The sequence below is a fragment of the Carettochelys insculpta genome, chromosome 1 (assembly GCF_033958435.1).
Source record: "Carettochelys insculpta isolate YL-2023 chromosome 1, ASM3395843v1, whole genome shotgun sequence".
In the NCBI taxonomy this organism is placed as follows: Eukaryota; Metazoa; Chordata; order Testudines; family Carettochelyidae; genus Carettochelys; species Carettochelys insculpta.
The window spans coordinates 20,322,088-20,343,154 of NC_134137.1; the positions used below are offsets into that span (position 1 = coordinate 20,322,088).

The 21,067-nt window shown below is 47.2% G+C and overlaps 1 protein-coding gene across 4 annotated transcripts in view; it reads right to left on the bottom strand.

Annotated features, from left to right (window-relative positions):
• NARS2 (asparaginyl-tRNA synthetase 2, mitochondrial) overlaps window positions 1-21,067 on the bottom strand; it is a 78,572-nt gene that overhangs the window by 33,320 nt on the left and 24,185 nt on the right. For all 4 annotated transcript variants that reach the window (XM_074983342.1, XM_074983319.1, XM_074983333.1 and 1 more), the window contains one exon: window positions 10,508-10,640. In XM_074983342.1, coding sequence (XP_074839443.1) covers window positions 10,508-10,640 — 133 coding nt within the window. The remainder of the gene's footprint in view (window positions 1-10,507; window positions 10,641-21,067) is intronic.

The window sequence follows — 21,067 nt, forward strand, 5'->3', positions numbered from 1 at the left end:
ATGCCATTAACACTCGTGGTGGGGGGGGGGGACTGTCACAAACTTGTCTATATTGTCCCCAACAGGTCTGCATACTAAGGTGAGCCACAACTGGAAGGGACGCATTCGCAACCTGGCATACTGGACTTCGAACGTGCATGCTGCCATGTGGCCCAGCAGTCTGAGGCATCCCCTGGCTGTTGTGGTTGGGAACTTGATCAGGCCTTGGACCCAAGACGCCATGGCTTGGACCCTGCTCTGGGGCAGGAAGGCCCTGGCTTGCTCTGCATCTAGTCGGGCACCCATGAACTCCATGACCTGAGTTGGGGCTAGTATGGACTTTGCCTCGTTTACTAGGAGGCCTAGCGTGTCGAATGCCTGTCGTATCAGCTGCACGTGTTGCGCCACCTGTTGCTGAGACCGACCTCAGATCTGCCAGTCATCCAGGTAGGGGAAGAGGTGCACCCCCTGCCTGTGTAGGAAGGCCGCCACTACTGACATACATTTGGTACAGACTCTCGGGGCCAAGGAGAGACCGAACGGGAGGACTGTGAACTGGTAATGGTCCTTCCCTAGCACAAACAGGAGGAACCTCCTGTGAGGTGGATAAACTGCTATGTGAAAATACGTGTCCTGTAAGTCGAGAATGGCAAACCAGTCCCCTCGTTCCAGCACTGGGATAATTATGCCCAGGGATATCATATGAAACTTTACCTTTTTTACAAATTTGTTCAGGTTTCGCAGGTCCAAGATTGGCCGGAAACCCCGCCACTGTCGGAATTAGGAAATAATGGGAATAAAACCCTTGCCCCTGGAATTCTTGGGGAACTTCCTCTATAGCCCCCTTTTGTAGGAGGGCCTTTACCTCCTGCCTGAGAAACATCTCATGAGAGGGGTCCCTGAAGACGCACAGGGAAGGGAGGTGGGAAGGGGGTAGGAAGAAAATTGGATAGCAAATCCCTTTTCAATTGTGCGGAGGACCCACTGATCCAATATTATGCTGCACCAAGCATGGTAGAATCAGGATAGGCGGGATGAAAATAAATGCTGAGCTGGAACTGTGTGGGTGGCTGGTGTGTCGCTTCTGACCGCCCCATCAAAACTGACGTTTAGACCTCGGTGTGGGTTTTTGGCGGCTCTGGTCCCGTGTCTGGCGGCCCTCACGTCTCCTACTATGGCGGCCCCTTCTCCCATGCCCATCCCAATGCTGTTGTGGGAATTGTCTGAACTGGGGTCTTGGGGTAAAGGGTCTTCTCTGGGTTGCTGGTGTATGTAGACCCAGAGAGCGTAAAGTGGTCCTTGAGTCCTTCATGCTATGAAGCCTCTTATCAGTCTTTTCTGAAAATAGGGAGGGGGCCCTCAAAGGGGAGGTCCTGTATGGACTGTTGCACTTCATGCAAGAGCCCCGAGACCTGTAGCCACACGCCCCCCTTCTCATGGCTATACCCGAGGCCATGACCCTGGTGGCCACATCCTCTTCATCCCTGTAGTGCTGCTCTAGATGTGAGTCTCTGTTTCTCCAGCAGGGCTGTAAAGTCCCACTTGGTCTCTGCTGGGAGTAGCTCAGTGAAGCGGTCCATGGAATTGGCCATATTATAAGCATGTCTGCTAACCATGGCTTGCTGGTTAGCAATTCTCAACTGGAGACCACCTGTAGAATAAATTTTTCTGCCATCCAGGTCCAAGCGTTTGGCCTCTCTTGTTTTTAGGGGAGGGGCCTTGGACCCCCGCTTCTCCCTGTTTTCACAGCATCTATGACCAGGGAGTGAGGGGGAGGGTGGGTGAACAGATGTTCATTGACCTGGGCTGGGATGAAATTCCGGCACTCGTTCTTTCTAGCCATGGGTAAGGCTGAGGCTGGGGTCTGCCACACTGTTTTTGCCACGTTGGCAATTGTCTTTATAATGAGCAGTGCCACCCTGGTAGGTCCAGATATTGATAGAATGTTTGTAACAGGGTCTATTTCATCCCTGACCTCCTCCGCCTGCACCCGCTAGCACTCTGGGCAACCCTTCTCAATAATTGCCGGTATGCTCCTCCGCCCTCCTTTACTGGGAATGTAGAGGATCCAGCCAATGCCTCATCTGGGGAGGACGAGGATGAGGGCATCACACCCTCCAAGCTCATCAGTACGGGGGATTCAGGTACCTCCAGTGGAGTCCCCGGAACTGTGGTTTGCGGTGCCGTGCTCAGTGCCTGGGGTAAAGGGCCCCCTAGTGGCATATGGTAAGGTGCTGTGATGACAGGGCCACTCAGCACCTGGGACAGCACCAGTTCTGTTGCTGCCGGTGCCCCCACTGCACCACAGGTCCCGGTGCCTGCAGGGGCGGTGCCCACATTTGGGTCAGTGCCAACTGCACCGGTGCCAGTGTCAGCACCATCATCGGTTGCCGGTGCTGACGACTCTGCCTGCTCTCTCCAGTGGGGGGCTCCCAGTGAAGCGGTCAGTGCCGATCTCAGCACTTGGGGAGTCCCACAGCCTGCCCCTGTGCCTCATGGACTGCCCACCAAGTCCAGAAAGACCACTGTGGGGCACCTTGGGGGAGCATTTGCCATTCCCCCTCCAAAGGGTGCTGGGGTCAGTGCCGATGCCCACTGCGCCAGGATGATCTTGGACTCCAGCTCCAAGCTGAGGTGGAGTAAAAAGAGCCTGACTCTGACAACCACCGCAGTGCTGAGGGTCCTGTGGTGCCTATAGGCTCCTGTGTGCCCTGCACCATCTGACGCGATGCACCGAGGGAGGCAACCATTTGCGGGGGTCTCTCTGGTGTCAGGAACCATGACAGGGCCTCTATAGACTGTTCAGATGCCTGTATCTGGGGCAATGAAGGCTCCCGGTGCAGCGTCTGCAGCGGAATCATTATTTGCAGGAGGCCCTGTGCTGTGCTATAGGTCTTTGGTGTCAAGGGCAGTCTGGGAGAGTACGGGCTCCCGCCTCATGCTGGAGTTGACACCTGCACTTCATGACCCCAGTCACGGTTGCGATCTGGCGGACTCTCCAGAGGATTGCCATTGTCTCCTCCTCTCTTGGGATCGACCCCAGTCCCGCCTCCTCTTCTTCCAAGGCACCGGCTCTTATGGTGCTGGGGGGCGCTAGGCACCGAGTCCTGCTCTCGTCACCAGGAGCTTTCCAACAGCACCGATGGCGCCGGAGCACTCTGAGCTCCCGCTGGGGAAATGTCCAGGCACAAGGCCGAGTCCATTAGCAGTACCTTCAGCCGTTGAGCTCTGTCTTTCAAAATCCTAGGCTTGAAGGCCTTGCAAATAAGAGCAGTGTTCCCGGAGGTGGGCCTCACCGAGGCAGCTCAGGCAGGCCCTGTGCGTGCTGCTTTTGGGCATTCTTTTGCCAGATTTTGAGAAAGTTTTAAACCCTAGGGAGCCAGGAAGCCCCTGGCGCTGAGAGGGGTTAAAGTCCTGCCTCGGCTCACTAAGTGCTAAGTGAAACTATTTACAAATGAAAGACAACTATCTAAACTATTTACAACTGTTTTCACTAACTAACTGCCAACTAATTTAAAAGTGAAGGCTACCAGCAAACACTTGATGATGAGAGAGCTCCAGCAACCAACAGTGCCGTGAGAAGGAACTGAGCAGGGGGCAGGTCGGGCGGTGCATATATGGGCAGCCATATGGGTGCCCACTCCAGAGGGCACCGCACCAACCCTAGGGCTACCGGCTAAAGTAAAAACTTCCAGCAACTGGACATGTGCCGGCACACACCCAACTTGGAATGCACATGTGCAATCACTCAAAGAATATTGTCCTTCCATGGTCTGGCAAAGTCTCTCGTCTGGCACCGGACAGATCCCAAGGGTGCTCAACAAGAGAGGTTCAACCTGTACCTCTTTCCTAATGACAAACAAAACTTACATTAAAAGCACATTATTAAGGTTGCAAAGTCAAGTAAACAAATTAGGAAATGCCCCAATTAATGTTGCTCTGGCAACTTTAATTCAGCCCCCAGGTGCGTATGAAGCCTGATCCTTAATTACATTATTACATACTGTTTTCTCCACAAGACCCCTGCCTCATTAAGCTCACATGGTGAACAATGATAACTTAATGAGGAACTATTCACCAGCATGTTTTCTCCTAGGCAGAGGCTATTTATTTATGGCTCAATTCAAACCCTGCCCTAAAAACAGAATTAGTGATTTCTTCAGGGGTTTGCTTATGATGTTCTTTATGATGTTACCTGAGTAGTTCAGCTGGGAAACAGAGGTACACCGAGCTTAGTGTCAAAAGTATCAACTCATTTTGGGTGCCCCATGAGAGATAGCTAGGTTATGATTTTTCAGTGTACTTAACCTAATATACCACTTTTATTTGTTCAAAGCACAGTTCCCGTTGGCTTCAGTAGCAGCTGTGAGCGCTCAGCCCTTCTACACCTCAGAGCCCAGGTGTCTCAAACTTTCACCCAGAACACGAAGAACACAGAATTAGGGACCACCTGTGAAAAGTGTGGTTTATGTGGTTTGTCTGGCATCTCAGAGACACTCTGCTGCAGAGACAGGAACTGAAGCTAATTCTTCAGGACAGCATTCAGTTGCTTTAACTACAACACAATCCCTTTCTCTTCCTGCAATACCCTGCCTCATTCGCTGTGCACCTTCTGACTTCTGTAACAAATGAGGTAGACAACAGCCTCCTTTACTATACAGCACAGATTCACCCCCAGAGCAGCAGCTGAATGAGGCAAGGGGGCCTGTGGGAAAAATACTGCACAACCAGATAACTGAATGCATAGGCACAAGCGGGTTAAATCGGGTTTCCATGGGCAACCTTAATTTTGGCATTTTCTAATTACTGAGTGTATGACTTTGCAGCCTTAATAGTGTTCTTCTATATGCAACTGAGTATGATTGTATGGAAGCAAACTGAAATATTCCATCATGAGATATCATCCTATCAGCCTCATGGGTGACCAGCAGGGTCGAAACCTTTTGATTCAACGCACAGATCTCTGCCACTTGAATGAACGGAGTAACCGACAGCAGCAGTAGGTTGGCATTGCCTATGTGCACCAGCGCTAGTCAAGGACGGGTGGCTTTGCAGCAGCTGGGGAACTGAAGACTCGTGGGCCTTGTGGTCCATACCAGGTGCTGGAGGGCAGCATTCTCTAGCACGCACAGACTCTTTTGCTCCTTCCCTCCAAGCTCAAACCACTTCTGTCCCACATAGTGCTTCCTATAAGCTATGCTCTGATAAGGCCACTCAGGAGAGATTCCTGTGCCACCCCACTGACTAGCAGAGCACCCCCAGCTAGGTTTTTTGTTTCTATTGGTGGTGCACAGTTGCACCTGCCACCCTGCACATCAAAATTTATTCAGCACAAAGAACGAACAGATTAGCAGGAACATTGGTCCCAACCTCTCCAACCTGTCCCTGTACCAATCCTGGCCTCTTCCCCATCCCTGCCTCCCGTTTCCCACTTCCATTATCATCTCCTAGCCAGTCCCAGTCAGTCCTGGCTTTGTACCTCCTCCCTGCACCTCATCCTCTCTTTACCTTCCCCTCTCGCCCCCTCACCTTCCACATTGAAGACAAAGGGAGTGAAGGTGTAAATTCTAGTCTATTTCCAATAGGGATGTTAAAGTTTAACCAGTTAACCACTTACCTTTGCCCTGAACAGATGAGGCTTACCGGTTACGGTTAACTGGTATGGCTAGAGTAACTCCATGCATGGCAGCCCTAGGGAGGAGGGGAAGCTGTGGAGGCTGCAGATACCGGCTATTCTGGCATGCCCCTGCCTATGAAGGTGCCACAGGCTGGGACACTACAGATGGGGGATGCTCCTTACCCACACAGGCACTGTAAGCAGGAACACTCCAGGTGGGTAGGAGCAGCCTTGGTCCCTGGCCTCCCCAGCCAACCCGTCTTTCATTTAATTAGTTAAGAGGTTAAATCTAGTCTTTCACCAATTAAATGGGATTTTATATCCACCATTTCCAGCCCAATCTCAGACATTAACTAAAAGATGAGACATCTCAGACTGCAAGTAATTCTGCTTTAAATATTTGTAACTTTTTTTTTTTTTTTTTAAACCAAATCAGTATTTCTGCAAGGTTTTTGGAGATCTCATTGAAAATGTCTGCTATCAAGACTATTCATGGGATTATGCACTTTAGTACATACTGTATTCCCTGACAGTGTTTTATGGTGATACAAAAATAAGCCATTTCCCAAGGAAAAAAATGTATTTTGTTTTTTTTCCAGCATTAAATGTTTTTATTAAACTCCATTTTCATGTGGAAACATACCAAAGCAGTATTGGAGGCTGTGAGTACAGATTGTTCAAAGCTACAGTTTGATTGGCCACTCTGGTTTCTTTGATGCTCTTCCTATGGGACTTATATGACCCCCAGTACCACAATATCCAAGTGCCTTACAGCTGTAATATATTTATGTGAACAATACTGCAGATGGGGAACAGACGGACCAAGGACAGAGCATCAAAAAAGGAGCCTGTAATAGGGCAGGGATTTGAACCTTAGTCTCCCAAATCCAAGGCTGACACACTGACTTCTGGACCATACCCACCATGGGCAAAGAAAAAGTCAATGGGGGATGGAGCTCAGTATCGTGGGAGCAGCTCTGGTGGAGCAAGAAAGGGGGTCTATAGAGTGACATGGCTGTCCTGCCAAGTTGCCCATTGATCAGCTACCTGTCACATTTAACCCATCTTCCTGGGTGAAGACTAACCTCCACCGCTTCTCAACAGTCCAAACACAGCACGTAGTGCACAGAGTACTGCTGACAGAGCAGCAGAGCTGTGAGGAAAGTGAAAGGTGGCAGAAGGGACTCAAACAGGCCCCAGGACCTCAGAAAGGGTTAAATAATAGAACAGAAAAGGCATTTGTCTGTCTACAAGAAGCTGCATTTTCCTTGAGGAAGCAAATGGGGATAAAGCTGCTCCCCCAAACTGTGCTAAGGGTTTCTATTTGTAGCTTTTAAAAATTCTCCAGCCCAACTCTCACAGCGATAACAGCCGTGTGTGCCTATTAGTGTGCTGTTGGTGCACTCCTCTGGTAGCTCCTGGCATGGATCCTTTGGCCTGACGCCTGACAATCTACCAGAAGCCTCTAGCAGCCTACTTACGTATACCGATATTAGCTTCTGGCTACATTTCCAAGCTAGTCTGTGACATGGCCCAATTTCCTTCAAGGAGAAGAAGAGACAGAATAACCCACATGACATGATTGTCAGCAGCCTTGATAGAGTGCTCAGCACCTTGCAGGATCCCAGATCCACCACAACACTTAGGGATGTGCCTTACTTTGAGCATGTGAGCAATTCCATTGTTTCCAATGGGACTATGACTCACATACTCAAAGGCAAGCCATATGCTTGAGTTTTCTGCCAGAATGGAATCAGAGCACTCAACACTGAGCAGGACTGAGCCTTTGCTGCACTTCTGGAAGGTGCTCAGACACTACAGTGGCATGGGCTGGCTATGAATCTGAATAGAGGGATTCATCATATGAGACGACATATAGTGGATAGGACCAAGGGAGTCGAGTTCCCAATAAGAAAAATTCTTAAATCTGACTTTGCCAACTCTCAGCCACAGGGCTGCATTGACATAGTGGACTTCAAACAAGATTTAAGCTCATGATACCTTCTTAAACAGAGCATCTGACGACTCCTTGAAGGGGGAACTTCTGTCTTTAAAGACCCTGCAACCATCACATCAGATGAATAAGTGCAGCACTAGCTATTAAATCATTGCAAATATCCACTTCAGTCCTGTTTGTCCGGTAGAGTGAATACAGCACACACCGTTGACAATTCCAAGAACACTATTAACACTCAGACCTGCAAAAACTGCTCAGCATAAAGTCCAGCTCTTATGTCTGTCAATGGCCATGTGACTGCAGCCAGAGCCACGACGGTCTAGCTTCATCTGCTCTAAAGTGATACCCTTGCTTGAGCAGAAAGTCATAACTGAAGACACCTAGTCACCAACTACTGTAAGAACAACACGTGGAAACAGGATGGGCAACCATAAGCAAAGAAACCATGACTCAAGACCCACATCATCACGAGGGTTTATTTGTTAAATAATACATTTTGGATGCTTTTTATCAGCCTTCTGGATTTTGACCCTTCAGATTAGAAATGAGTCATGCTTTTAACCTTTTCTCTGTGACTTCAAGGACTAGCAACTGACCAGTTTGTAAATGAAAACTGAGGCTCCCATGTAATCGTGTAACTCCTGCAGCTGGAGCTTTATGAAAAGACAATGAGTACCAGAGAGACGGGCTAAAATCGTAACTGCTGGCAACATTGTGATGGCACTGAGGACTGTGTAATGCAACACAGTGCCTTTCATTTTAGGATGACAAAAAAAACTAGCATGTCTTGATAGGTCCTGAATGAAAGGTAGTATGAGCTATTGGTGGCTTTTGTGAAATAAGCCTTGCCTTCTCAGTCTGTCTACACTTGCCTGGAAGGTCGACACCTGCTATGCACTTTCCGGTATGCCAATTTCATACCGAAAAAGACAACTTTGCAGCTATATACTTCCACGCCTGTCTTCACAACAGAAGGTCGGCAAGAGCACTGCTCCCATCAACCTTCCTTAATACCCACAGCTTGCGAGGAGTTCCAAGGTCAGTGTTGACCCCAGAACGTGCCGCTTTGCACAACCCAAAAGATCGACCCAGAACAGCTGATCTTCTACAGTAAGTGTAGATGTGGCCTCAGTCAGTTTGCAGGTGGACATGAATCTACAGCCCCAAAGCTACTACTCCTGTGATGGCAGTAACCACCCCTTGTTTTTAATCAAAGAATTCAGGGAGTGAACAGGCAAAGCTCCTGTGCTCATACACACCCAGATGGACTACCTCTGTGTAAGACCTCAGCCTCATTGGCAGCAGGGCAGAGTTGGGACTTGAACCGAAAATTCCACATGTAGGTGCCTGAAGTTAGGGCCTATTTTCATGTTTAGGCCTCTAGACAAATGACTTTCAATAGCAGTGAGCACCCAAAACTCCCCACTGACACTGATGGAAGTTGCAAGAAGTTTACACTTGAGGAATAAAAAAAACAGGCTCTCTTTACTTTGGTGCCAAGGCATGGATTTAGTAGCTCAATTTGAAGTACCCTGACATGCAAATTTGGTCATTAGTCACCCGGGCTTTTAACTGGCAATCCTTTACAGCAGGAGTGTTCAATATGTTCGTCACTTGAAACACGGTGAATAGAACACTGCTTTGTGCCAAATACAGCTGTGGTGCTACACTCAGCTCTTGGAGCCTTTAAATGCAGCATCTCAGGAGAGCCACATGTGGAGAGTGCCATCTGCTTGCTCCACACATGCCGACTGGTGGAAGAAGCACGTGGTGGCAACAACCCAGGCAGCTCTAGTGAGTCACCGCTGGCATTTAATTAGAACAAGAGGGGCTGGGGCGTGCCTGGCTCTGAGGGAGGGGAGGGCATTTATTTAGAGGAGGGAGAATGTGGCAAATATGAAAAAGCAACCACCACAAGTGTGGCTAATATGGAAAAACAACCACCACAAGTGTGGCAATCTCTGAATTCTTGTTGGACACTGCTGCTTTACAGAGCACCAAACTCAGTGAGGACAAACTTTCAACAGAAAAACTGCACAGAGCACTGAGTTACGCAAGGGTGTTCAATTAAGATCAGTTTCTCTAAACAGCGATTTAAGTGAGGCTTTAGTGCAGCTGTCAGATATGTTCTAATGGCTTTCCTGGAGATTTCAGGAAACAGGAACTCTACTTCTTCAAATAAGACCATCACAAGAATAAGTCTTTTGCAATCCAGATATGACCTGCAGAATAAACCACGGACATAGGAAGAAGAATTTCTCTCAGTGCTGACAACAGTTGTCAGAGATTGAGGGGGTGGGGAGAACCCTGAGAAATTACAGTCTTGCAAGACAATTACCAGAAACAATTCTCACAGCCAAGGGAGCCAAGTTTTCTCCTTTCCATTCAATAAGGCAAAACCCATAAACCTTTCAGAATTGTGTATTATTTTTGAATTGTACAACTTGAGAAATTCTGAAAGATCCTAATTCTTTATTTTCCGTCGAACTGACTAGTCCCCATAAGCTGCAGGAGGTAAACTCCTCAGGCTAACTAGAACAGGGACATGTAAACTATGCCAGAGGATGGCATCTGTTTGTGCAAAAGGCTCTCATCTCAGGTTTAATATTCAGCATTGATTTAAGTGTCCTGGCCTTCTGATACAATCCAGGTGGAACACTGCATGCTTTGAATAGTAACTTCTGCAAGTTGTCCCTTTGTATGAAAAATGAGGGCAGCCCTGGAGCCCATCAAAGAAAACTCAATGGCTCATTCCGAGTGCATTGGACCAGCCCTTCTCTCAACAACTTCCTCATTTCCCTTCCTCCCATTCCTCTGCCCAAAGAGACCTTAAATGCTTCACTGTCTTCGGCACAAAATTGTGATATATGTGGAGTTCAACTGCACTGCCTAAAGCTGAGCACAATAAGTGGAGGAAAAAGCTCCAATACAATCCCACACAGATGGACACCTACTTGAATAATATCCTGAAGGCTTTCAGTAAAAAATATCTCCGCTTCTATCATGTAGAACTCTGCCAGATGCCTGCGACTTTGAGAGTTCTCAGCTCGGAACGTTGGGCCAAAGGTGAACACCTGGGTAAATGCACTGCAATGCAAAAATAAACAAGATGTAGTTTACACACAAGTTGAGGGAGATTTCAGGCTAGGAGTAGGGATAGGCATACACTGTCCAAGCTCCTCCCACACCACCAGAATAGCTGAGATGTTTTTGCTACACTGATTGTTAGCAAAGCGTTATCAGCTCTGTCAAGTAAAACCACCACCATTAAGCTTCAGAGTTAACACACCTGGAGATAAGTGAGGCAGCTCTCACCTCTTTGTTACTGAGTCAGCCTCATTCAGACAAACATATGACATTTGCCTGGGTTTTGCCATCCACATTTGTGCTAGACATTTTTTCTTTGTAAATAAGAAACATATCAGGATCTCGGAGATGTGCTGTTCTACCACATCACTCACACCTGTTCTTCAGCAGGTTTAACTGACATTGTAGTGGTAAAAATGCCTCAAGCTACTGCAGGCTGGTGTGTATGGGGGCTCCCATCACTGGTGCAGCTGAACAGTTGCTAGCAGTGATGGGAAATATTTTGCAGCACAGCTGTAACCTCCTCTTACACAGAGTGGCTCTCAGTCTCCATCTCGTGGCTGGACCACATAGGTTTACTGGCCTTTCATTTCAGGCATTTAATTTCCTGTTTTTAGACCCTGAGGTCTCATGTTCAATCCCTACTTCCAGCGACACATCTGGGCTATCACGTGCCTTCAATGTACTCCAATCTTGCCTCAGTCATTGTTTGATATTTGCCCAACAGCCTTCCACAGAATCTATTTAAAATTTCCATCCTTTATGTCAGTGTGGGAACCGAGCACCTTTCAGAGCACCATCTTCCTTCATGAAAATCCTTCCTACAAAACACCAACACCTTTTAATTTGGTTTTTGGCAGGGGAGGTGGAGGTTACATTCAAAGCAACAAGTTTTACACGTGACCCAAAGATTTGCAGATTCATGGAAGTTCTAATTCAGGAGAGACCTTCACAACAATAGGCCAATGCCTTAAACAGCCTCATTTCCCCAACTCTCACAAGAATATAACTGTGATTTCAGACAATACCACGTATCCAGATTAGCTGGGGCATTCAGTTTATTCTTTATCTCCTTCTATCTCTAACGGCATGCAGCACAGGGAAAAAATGAATTCTCCCAGTAGAGATAAAGAGTTATTTGATATTCATGCAAAGGTGTGAACTGCAAGCACCGTACGTGTAATCTGACAAAGTGGGTCTTTGCCCACAAACGCTTATGCTCCAAAAAATCTTAGTCTATAAGGCGCCACAGGACTACTCATTGTTTTTGCAGATACAGACTAACATGGCTACTCCTGAGACTGGATTGATTTAGTAAAGGTATAAACCAGTGCTGAGCAACCACAAATCCTTAGTGGGCCACGTGAATGGCCCTCCTTCACGAGTGGGTTGAAGCAGCCTAATGGGGTTCCCCCTGCATCTCCGTGGCCTCTCCCAATTTGTGCTCCGTCCCTGCTCCTTCTCATGCTCCCCAGAGCTTCCTGAACAGCTGATTTGCAGTGCCCCAGCTCCAGGAGGTGGAAGAAGACGGCCGAGATCAAATCAGGTGATTTGTGCGAGCCGCAAGTGCTAGGAGGGTGGCCGAGGAGCAGGTAGGAGGGGGGCTCTGGTGCCTCAGTGCATGAGAGGCACGTGAGGAAGGGGAGCAACCTGGGTTTTTGTGGGCCACAGATGGAGCCCCACTGGGCTGAAGGTTGCCCACCACCAGTATAAACTGAAAAGGATTAACAGCTGATAAAATCAGATCACAAGTTTGTCCATGTTCATTCTGATAAACAGATGGTTAAAATAATAAATAAAACCACAAAAAATTAAAAGGGCTCTGAAGTGTGTCATATGATCCCAACTAAAGGAACGTGCATGCTGTCGATCAGTTCTCTCTCTCCTTTCTGATTTCCATCTATGCTACAGACATTCAGACATTACCATTTGGAGGAGAGCGCACTTCCATGGTCCAGTAATTACCAAAAATGAGACAAATGACAATGCTGTTGGAAAGAATTCTCCTAGCTCATGACTTACAAGACAACAGACTGCTAGAGGAACACAAGGAAAGGAAACAATATTTGTCGGCATGACAAATAAAACTGGCAGCATAACATATTGCAACAAAGGAGAGTTTTGAGGAGACATCTGAAGGAGAACAGTGAAGTAGCTTTGTGTATACTTATGGGGTGCTCTCCCCAAGCATGAAAAGCTGACCACAACGAGTTCCTAGGCTCGAATGAGATACAAGTAACAGAATTCCCAGTTCTCTTGAGAGCAGCAGAGTACGTTTACGCTGCCATAAAAAGATGCATGGCTGCAGCTGGCCCGGGTCAGCCGACTCTTAGGTTGTAGGCTCAGGCTGCAGGGTTATCAAACTGTAGGATAGATTCAGATTTTTAAGGTAAGAAGATCATTACAGTCGCATCCAGTCTGATCTCCTGAAAATAGCAGTCTAGAGAACCTCACCCACCAAACTCCTATAACAGGCCCATAATCTCCAGCTGAGTTACTTAAGTCCTCAAATCATGGTTAAAAAATTTCAAGTTAAAAGAACCCACCATCGACACTAGTTTAACATGAGCAAGTGCCTTGTGCCCAAGACTGCAGAGCAAGGCGAAAGCTCCCCCCTGCATCTCTGCCAATCTGACCAGGAGCAGAATTCCTTCCCATCTGTAAATATGGTGATCAGTTAGATCCTGAGCACACGGGCAAGGTTCGTGAGCACATACCTATGAACAAGCCCTTCCCATCTAGTGTCACATCCCTGGCTGTTGGAGAAGTTTGCAGCTAGAAGCTGAAGCTTGGCTATGTGCCATTTAGGCAGTCTTGCTATAGTCCAGTGGTGCCCAAACCCCTTGGCATCACATCACCCCTTTGATTTTTGAGAAACCCTCATGCCCTTCACCTCTTCTTTACCATCATCCAACCTCCCCTTAACAAAAATTTCAATTTGTAATTTGAAATAAACACAAAAGCTTGATAAAAAAATGTTATTTAAAATTAAAAGTGAGCACAAATCATTTTTCTTGGCCCCTTGTGGTTGCCTGGTACAGCTCCAGCTGGTCAGCTGCCTGAGGCCCATGCCAGCCTCCAGAGCTGCCCTCACCGGCCTCCCACACACCTGAGAGCTGTGCTGCCAGAGCTGCCCGTCCGAGCTCCACACCACCAAGGCCAGCCACCCACTTGCCCGCCAGCTGCCGGGACCAGCCGTCCACCTGCCCAATGGTCGCCTGAGCCCCACACTGCTGGGGCCAGCCTACCGCCCACCAGCAATTCGCCCCAGCTGTAGGCCAGCCACCCGAGCCACCTGCTCTAGCCCCACACTGGCAGGGCCAGCCACCCACCTGCCATCCTGAGCTGCCTGAGCCCCATGATGCTGGGGCCAGCAACCCATCCACCAGCCTGAGCTGCCCAAGCCCCATGCTGCTGGGGCCAGCCACCTGAGCCCCATGAGTCCCACAAGCTGGCCAGCTGCCTGAGCCACGCCAAGCCCTGTGAGCTGCCCACCCAAGCCCCTCTCCCCGCCCTCCTATAAAGCCAGGCACCTCCACCCGCAACCTCCTCCTCCTCCTCCCCCACAACCCACACTCACTCACCTTTGCAAGAGGCAGCTAGCTCCACATGGGTCTTTGCTGGCTGCCTACTTTTCACAACGGCTGCACCAGGTCACCCATATAAAATGGCAGGGCTGAGAGCCGGAAGCAAAGGACGGCTCTTTCTTGGTGTTGGGGAAACGGGGGGGGGGGGGGGGGGGGGCTGGGTCACCTCATGCCCCCCTGGAATTTCATCACACCCCACCCCACCCCACCCCCCAGTTTGGGAAAACATGTGCTATACCATTCCCTCCATACATTTATCAAGATCAGTCTTGAAACTGGTTAGGTTTTTTGCCGCTACAGACTCTCTTGGAAGGCTGTTCCAGAACTTTGCTCCTCTGACCATTAGAAACCCTTGTCTAATTTTATGCCTAATGTTATTGATGGTTTATAACCATTTGATCTTGTGCTTACAGTGATGCTTAACTGAAGTAACTTCTCTCCCCCTCTGGTATTTATGCTCTGGTGCATTCACAGAGAGCAATCATATTGCTCCTCAGACTTCTTTTGGTTCGGCTAAACAAGACAAGATCTTTGAATCTCCTCTCATTAGACAGGTTTTCCATTCCTTGGGTCATCCTAGTAGCCCACCTTTGCAACTGCTCCCATTCAAATTCAAATTCATCTTTCTTATATATGGGAAACCAGAATTGCACGCAATATTCCTGGTGAGGTCTCAGAAGTGCTTTGTTCAAAGGTACTAACACTTCTCTGTCTCCACTAGAAATACCTCGATTGACGCATCCTGGGAGTGCATTAGCTTTTTTCACATCCACCTTACACTGATGGTGCATCATCATCCTGTGACCAAACAATACACTGAGGTCCTTCTGATCCTCTGTCACTTCCAACTGATGTGTCCTCAACTTGTAGCTAAAGTCTGTTAGTTGCTAACCACATGATCTTTCACTATTCATTTTCATCCCATCTCTATTACTCAGTATTCACGGTCATCTGGATCATGTTGTATGACATTCCAGCTCTGCTCCATATTGGCAATACCTCCCAACTTTGCGTCATCTGTAAGTACTATTAGCACACACCCACATTGTGCGACAAGCTAATTAATAAAAATTGTAAATAATATTGGTCCCAAAACCAGTCCCTGAGGAAGTCGAGTGGTAAACCTCCCTACAGCTGGATAGTTCACCTTTCAACATGACTCCCTGGAGCCCCACATCAAACAGTTCCTCATCTGCCTTTTAATTCTCATATTAATCCCCAGTAGTAGTAGTAGGCATCCTTCAGTCTGCGTAGACTATGGATCGCGCCCTTTATAGTTTCAATTGAGGACTTCATTTACAGCGTCTACTGTGACTATGAAGACCCACACGAGAGCGACAGTCCTTGCTGCATCTCTTGCAGATATGGTGGGTGTCTGGCAAGTCCTTAGTGTGCTTTCTGTGCGCTCTCTTCTCCTCTGCTAGCTGTCTGATCCTTAACTCGCCCTTCTGAAGGCCCTTGTGTAACCCCTGCCTCCGGCATCGCTGAACAGCGTTATCAATTCCCATCTTCTCCAATTTAATAATTTCCCATATGGAACTGTATCAAAGACCCTACTGAAATCCCAGTAGATTATGCGCCACCCTAGGGACTCTAAGCACTTCACATACAAAAATAAATTCAGCCTCATAACACACATACACACTCTTATTTTATAGATGAGGAAACCATGGCCCAGAGAAGGGAATCGCTACAAATCTTACTGCAAGTTTGTGGATGAACAACAAACAGAACTGAGATCTTCTAAGAACTAGTCTTCTGTATTTATTACATAATGATGTGATATGTTATTCTCACTGGAGGTCTGCTTTTCCCTGGTTTTGATTTTCACCATTTAATTAAAAAAAAAGAAATCAATAAAACCTCCAGATTAGCAATGGCAGCCCATATCTTTCTGATGAAGGACAGCCCACTAGTTTTAAGCATCAGTTCAGATAACCATTCCCATATCTTCACTAACTGGGACCTTTCACACAGGAATGATACAAAATGGTCCTCAGATTCAGATAAAACATATTAGCAAAGTTCAAAACCAATCATGGGAGGGGCACACACTCCAGCAAAGATCATGCCTTTAATGAATCCAGTTGTGCCCCATTTCTCTCCTTTACGCTAAAAAGAACTTACATCCACCCCAAAACGCAGTGAAGAGATTTTAAAGTGTTTTAGTGCCAGTTTTCCAAACTGTGATGCAGCCCTTGTGTTCTACTGACTGCACGCGGACACACAGAGCATTCAAAAATTGCATGTACAGTTGCACTGATGAACAAATGGAAACAAGATGGAGGCATCTTTAAAAGTCTGGATCTATATGTCTATACCCTGAAGATCTCAAAAACTAGAGCATGCACTGTAAACAAATGACTACATTAAAAATTCAAAAAAAAAAAAAAAGGTTATGGCAATATTCACCAGATGACGTTGTTACACATGACCTTTCACTTTCTTTTCCTTTGGGTGCAAGCAGCGCTTGGTTATTTGTGATGCAACCGGCTTAGTTTAAGGGAGTGGTGGGAAGCAGCAAGAGAGCTTCCCTTCTGCCTTAAGCTAAGAAGAGTCAGTTACTGAGACAGACTTGGCTCCTTATGAACCGGGCACTAGTGTTTGGGCTGAGTTTTGAGAGAGGAAACCTTTTTATGTTACAAGACTGGTATATATCTGCATCCATGATAGCGTCCTACTAGGCCCTATGTTCTGGATAAAGTTCTATGGCTTTTGTCTCACAGAATGACAGACGCAATGTTGCCTTCTGGCCTTAACACCTACTAATCTGCTACAGCTTAGCAAAGTACTGAGTAATCAGAGAAAGGGAGAGCTGATAATTCTTCTCTTTACAAAGCAACTCTTTTTTCACTTTCCTTTAAGAGAAATTATACTTTGAACTGGCAGAGAGAGCGCCTTTCCTCAGAGGAATTTATAATCTATCAATCTGGTTACTGCTTGTAATATGTATTAAAACCAAAAGGTACCACTATGATCCTCTAGCCTGACACCCTGCATAACACAGCCTAGCTAATTTCACCCAGTTAGCCCCTGCACCATGCCCAATATGCCTGAATTAGAGGATGCCTTGCCCTCTGACTGCACACTGAGCACATCTCTTGTGCAGACTCTACTCCTCACAAGAATGTCATCCCAGTTTACAGATGAACAGAGAGAGATCAAACAGCTTGTCCAAGCCAGCTGCGAAGTTCGGAGCAGGAGACTCAATTCCCAGGTCTCCTGTTTCAACCACTAAAACTGCCCTCCTACCAAATAAAAAAAGTAATTAAAAATCACTAGAGCAATTACAAACAAGATGGGAAAGTGCAGTAATTGAATTAAACCAGACATGTCATGGTTACTTTTTATAGCTTCAATTAAGTGTCTGTCCCAGCCTAATTAATGAACGTTAGTTTTCCACCTAATTACAAGTCTGTATTATCAGCGTGTGTCAGAAAAATGTTGCACAAGACACTTCATGAAGAGTTTTGTTTCAAAGGGATTCAAGATAAATTAGCCAATTACACCTTACGCTTGGTAACACTGAACAGCAGGAATGCTTTATAGGTAGTATATATCATTCACGCATCTGCAGCCAAAAGTATTTAAGATTGTACAAGCCAGAACAATAATGTGACTGAAGAGAACACAGAGGGGAGTCCTCTTCCATTTGCTGCATAATTAACAAGTAATTTATGTATCAAATTTCATCTCCCTTTAAAGCAGCATTTCCCATCCTCCTGAAAGCTAGCCCTTTTTCAGGAGTATGACACCAAGCAAGTCACCTTTCAGGCCTACTCTGTGTTGTTAAAAGGTCCACCCCAAAAGGAGTGGCCAGTCCCAGCAGACATTTTACCAGTCTCAGAAGGGTAGCTGTGCTAGTCTGTAGCTTTGCAAAACAACAAGCAGTCCTGTGACGCCTTAGAAGCTAAAAAATTCAGTAGGTCATGAGCTTTTGTAGGGAAAACCCACTTCTTCAGATGAAAAAAAGAGAGAGAGGAAAAACAGAATACAAGGTTTATATAGCTGGGGTAAGGAGGAAGAGGTTAAACCTGTCACTAGTAGGATCAATTAATAAAGACAATTTTAATGCATAAGATAGTTAAGATCTCTAATTCAGGCAAATTTCCCACCTTTTTTATTCACAGGATGAGAAACATCCCACTTAATTTGCCTCATTAACTGGTCCTACTACCGCAGTACAAATACCTGGTCTTAATACCACTGTACAAATCACTGATGGCCACATCGACATTACCCTCTACCAGAAATCCACTGACTGCTACACTTACCTACATGCCTCCAGCTTCCATCCAGCTCACACCACACGATCCTTCATTTACAGTCAGGCTCTTAGATACAATCACGTATGTTCTGATCCTACTGACAGAGACCAAAAACTACAAGACCTCTACCAAGCATTTATAAAACTGAATTATCCACCAGGAGAAGTTAAACAAAAAAAAACTGACAGGGCCAAACGAATACCCAGAAACCAGCTACTCCAAGATAGGCCCAAGAAGATCAACAATAGAACACCACTTGTCATCACCTATAGCTCCCAATTCAAACTCCTGCAATGCATCAATAACAACTTACAATACATTCTGGATCAGGATTCTACACTCCAGAAGGCCCTAGGTGACAGGCCTGTCCTTTCCTATAGACAACCTCTTAACCTGAAACATTCTCACCAGCAATCACAGGCTACACCACACTAATACGAACCGTGGAACTTTTCCTTGCAACAAACCTGGCTGCCAACTTTGTCTACTTATTTATTCTGGGGATACTATCACTGGACCTAACCATGTTAGTGACAAGATCAAAGGCACATCCTTGTGCACTTCCAGCAACATTATATATTCTATTATGTGCCAACAATGCCCTGACACCATGTACATTGGACGGCCTAGGCAAAACCTTTGCCAAAGAATAAATGGACACAGAGCAGACATTAAGAAACTCAATACACGTAAGCCGGTCAGCGAACACTTCAATGGAGTGGGCCACTCTGTTAAAGACCTGAGAACTTGTGTCCTGGAACACAGAAGCTGCGTCTACACGTGCACGCTACTTCGAAGTAGCGGCAGTAACTTCGAAATAGCGCCCGTCACGTCTACACGTGTTGGGCGCTATTTCGAAGTTGAAATTGACGTTAGGCGGCGAGACGTCGAAGTCGCTAACCCCATGAGGGGATGGGAATAGCGCCCTACTTCGACGTTCAACATCGAAGTAGGGACGTGTAGACGATCCGCGTCCCACAACATCGAAATAGCGGGGTCCTCCATGGCGGCCATCAGCTGGGGGGTTGAGAGATACTCTCTCTCCAGCCCTTGCGGGGCTCTGTGGTCACCGTGGGCAGCAGCCCTTAGCCCAGGGCTTCTGGCTGCTGCTGCTGCAGCTGGGGGTCCGTGCTGCATATACAGGGTCTGCAACTAGTTGTTGGCTCTGTGTATCTTGCACTGTTTAATGAAAGTGTGTCTGGGAGGGGCCCTTTAAGGGAGCGACTTGCTGTTGAGTCCGCCCCGTGACCCTGTCTGCAGCTGTGCCTGGCTCCCTTATTTCGATGTGTGCTACTTTGCCGTGTAGACGTTCCCTCGCTGTGCCTATTTCGATGTTGGGCTGAGCAACGTCGAAGTTGAACATCGACGTTGCCAGCCCTGGAGGACGTGTAGACGTTATTCATCGAAATAGCCTATTTCGATGTCGCAACATCGAAATAAGCTATTTCGAAGTTGGGTGCACGTGTAGACGTAGCCAGAGAATTTAACAGCAGATTAGAGCGAGAGATTTCTGAGTACCTATTCAACATTAACACATGGAGGCTACGTCTACACGTGGAAGCTACATCGAAATAGCTTATTTCGATGTAGCGACATCGAAATAGGCTATTTCGATGAATAACGTCTACACGTCCTCCAGGGCTGGCAACGTCGACATTCAACATTGATGTTGCGCAGCACCACATCGAAATAGGCGCTGCGAGGGAACGTCTACACGCCAAAGTAGCACACATCGAAATAAGGGTGCCAGGCACAGCTGCAGACAAGGTCACAGGGCGGATTCAACAGCAAGCTGCTCCCTTAAAGGGCCCCTCCCAGACACAGTTGCACTAAACAACACAAGATCCACAGAGCCGACAACTGGTTGCAGACCCTGTGTATGCAGCATGGATCCCCAGCTGCAGCAGCAGCAGCCAGAAGCCCTGGGCTAAGGGCTGCTGCACATGGTGACCATAGAGCCCCGCAGGGGCTGGAGAGAGAGCGTCTCTCAACCCCTCAGCTGATGGCCGCCATGGCGGACCCCGCTATTTCGATGTTGTGGGACGCGGATCGTCTACACATGCCCTACTTCGATGTTCAACTTCGAAGTACGGCGCTATTGCCATCCCCTCATGGGGTTAGCAACTTCAACGTCTCGCCGCCTAACGTCAATGTTAAAGTCGAAATAGCGCCCAACACGTGTAGCCGTGACGGGCGCTATTTCGAAGTTGGCGCCGCTACTTCGAAGTAGCGTGCACGTGTAGACACGGCTGGAATGAACAGAGACTTCAACTACCTCACACGTTACAAGGACTGCTTCCCTTCCTTTGATGCTCCTAATGATCTCAGACAAGACAATTAACATCCCTCCACCTCTCACCCAGTTTCCTCAGTCCTATTTGATTTGCTTGTTTTTAACTGCAATTTGTTTTCTTTTTTGCTCCTCCGTACTTATGTCAGTCTGTACTGCAAATGAAATCGATCTGAAGAAGTGAGTCTGTCCCATGAAAGCTCATCACCAGATAAATCATTTTGTTAGTCGTTAAAATGCTACATTTCTGCTGCTTTGTTTTGTTGGTCTTACAAGTGACAG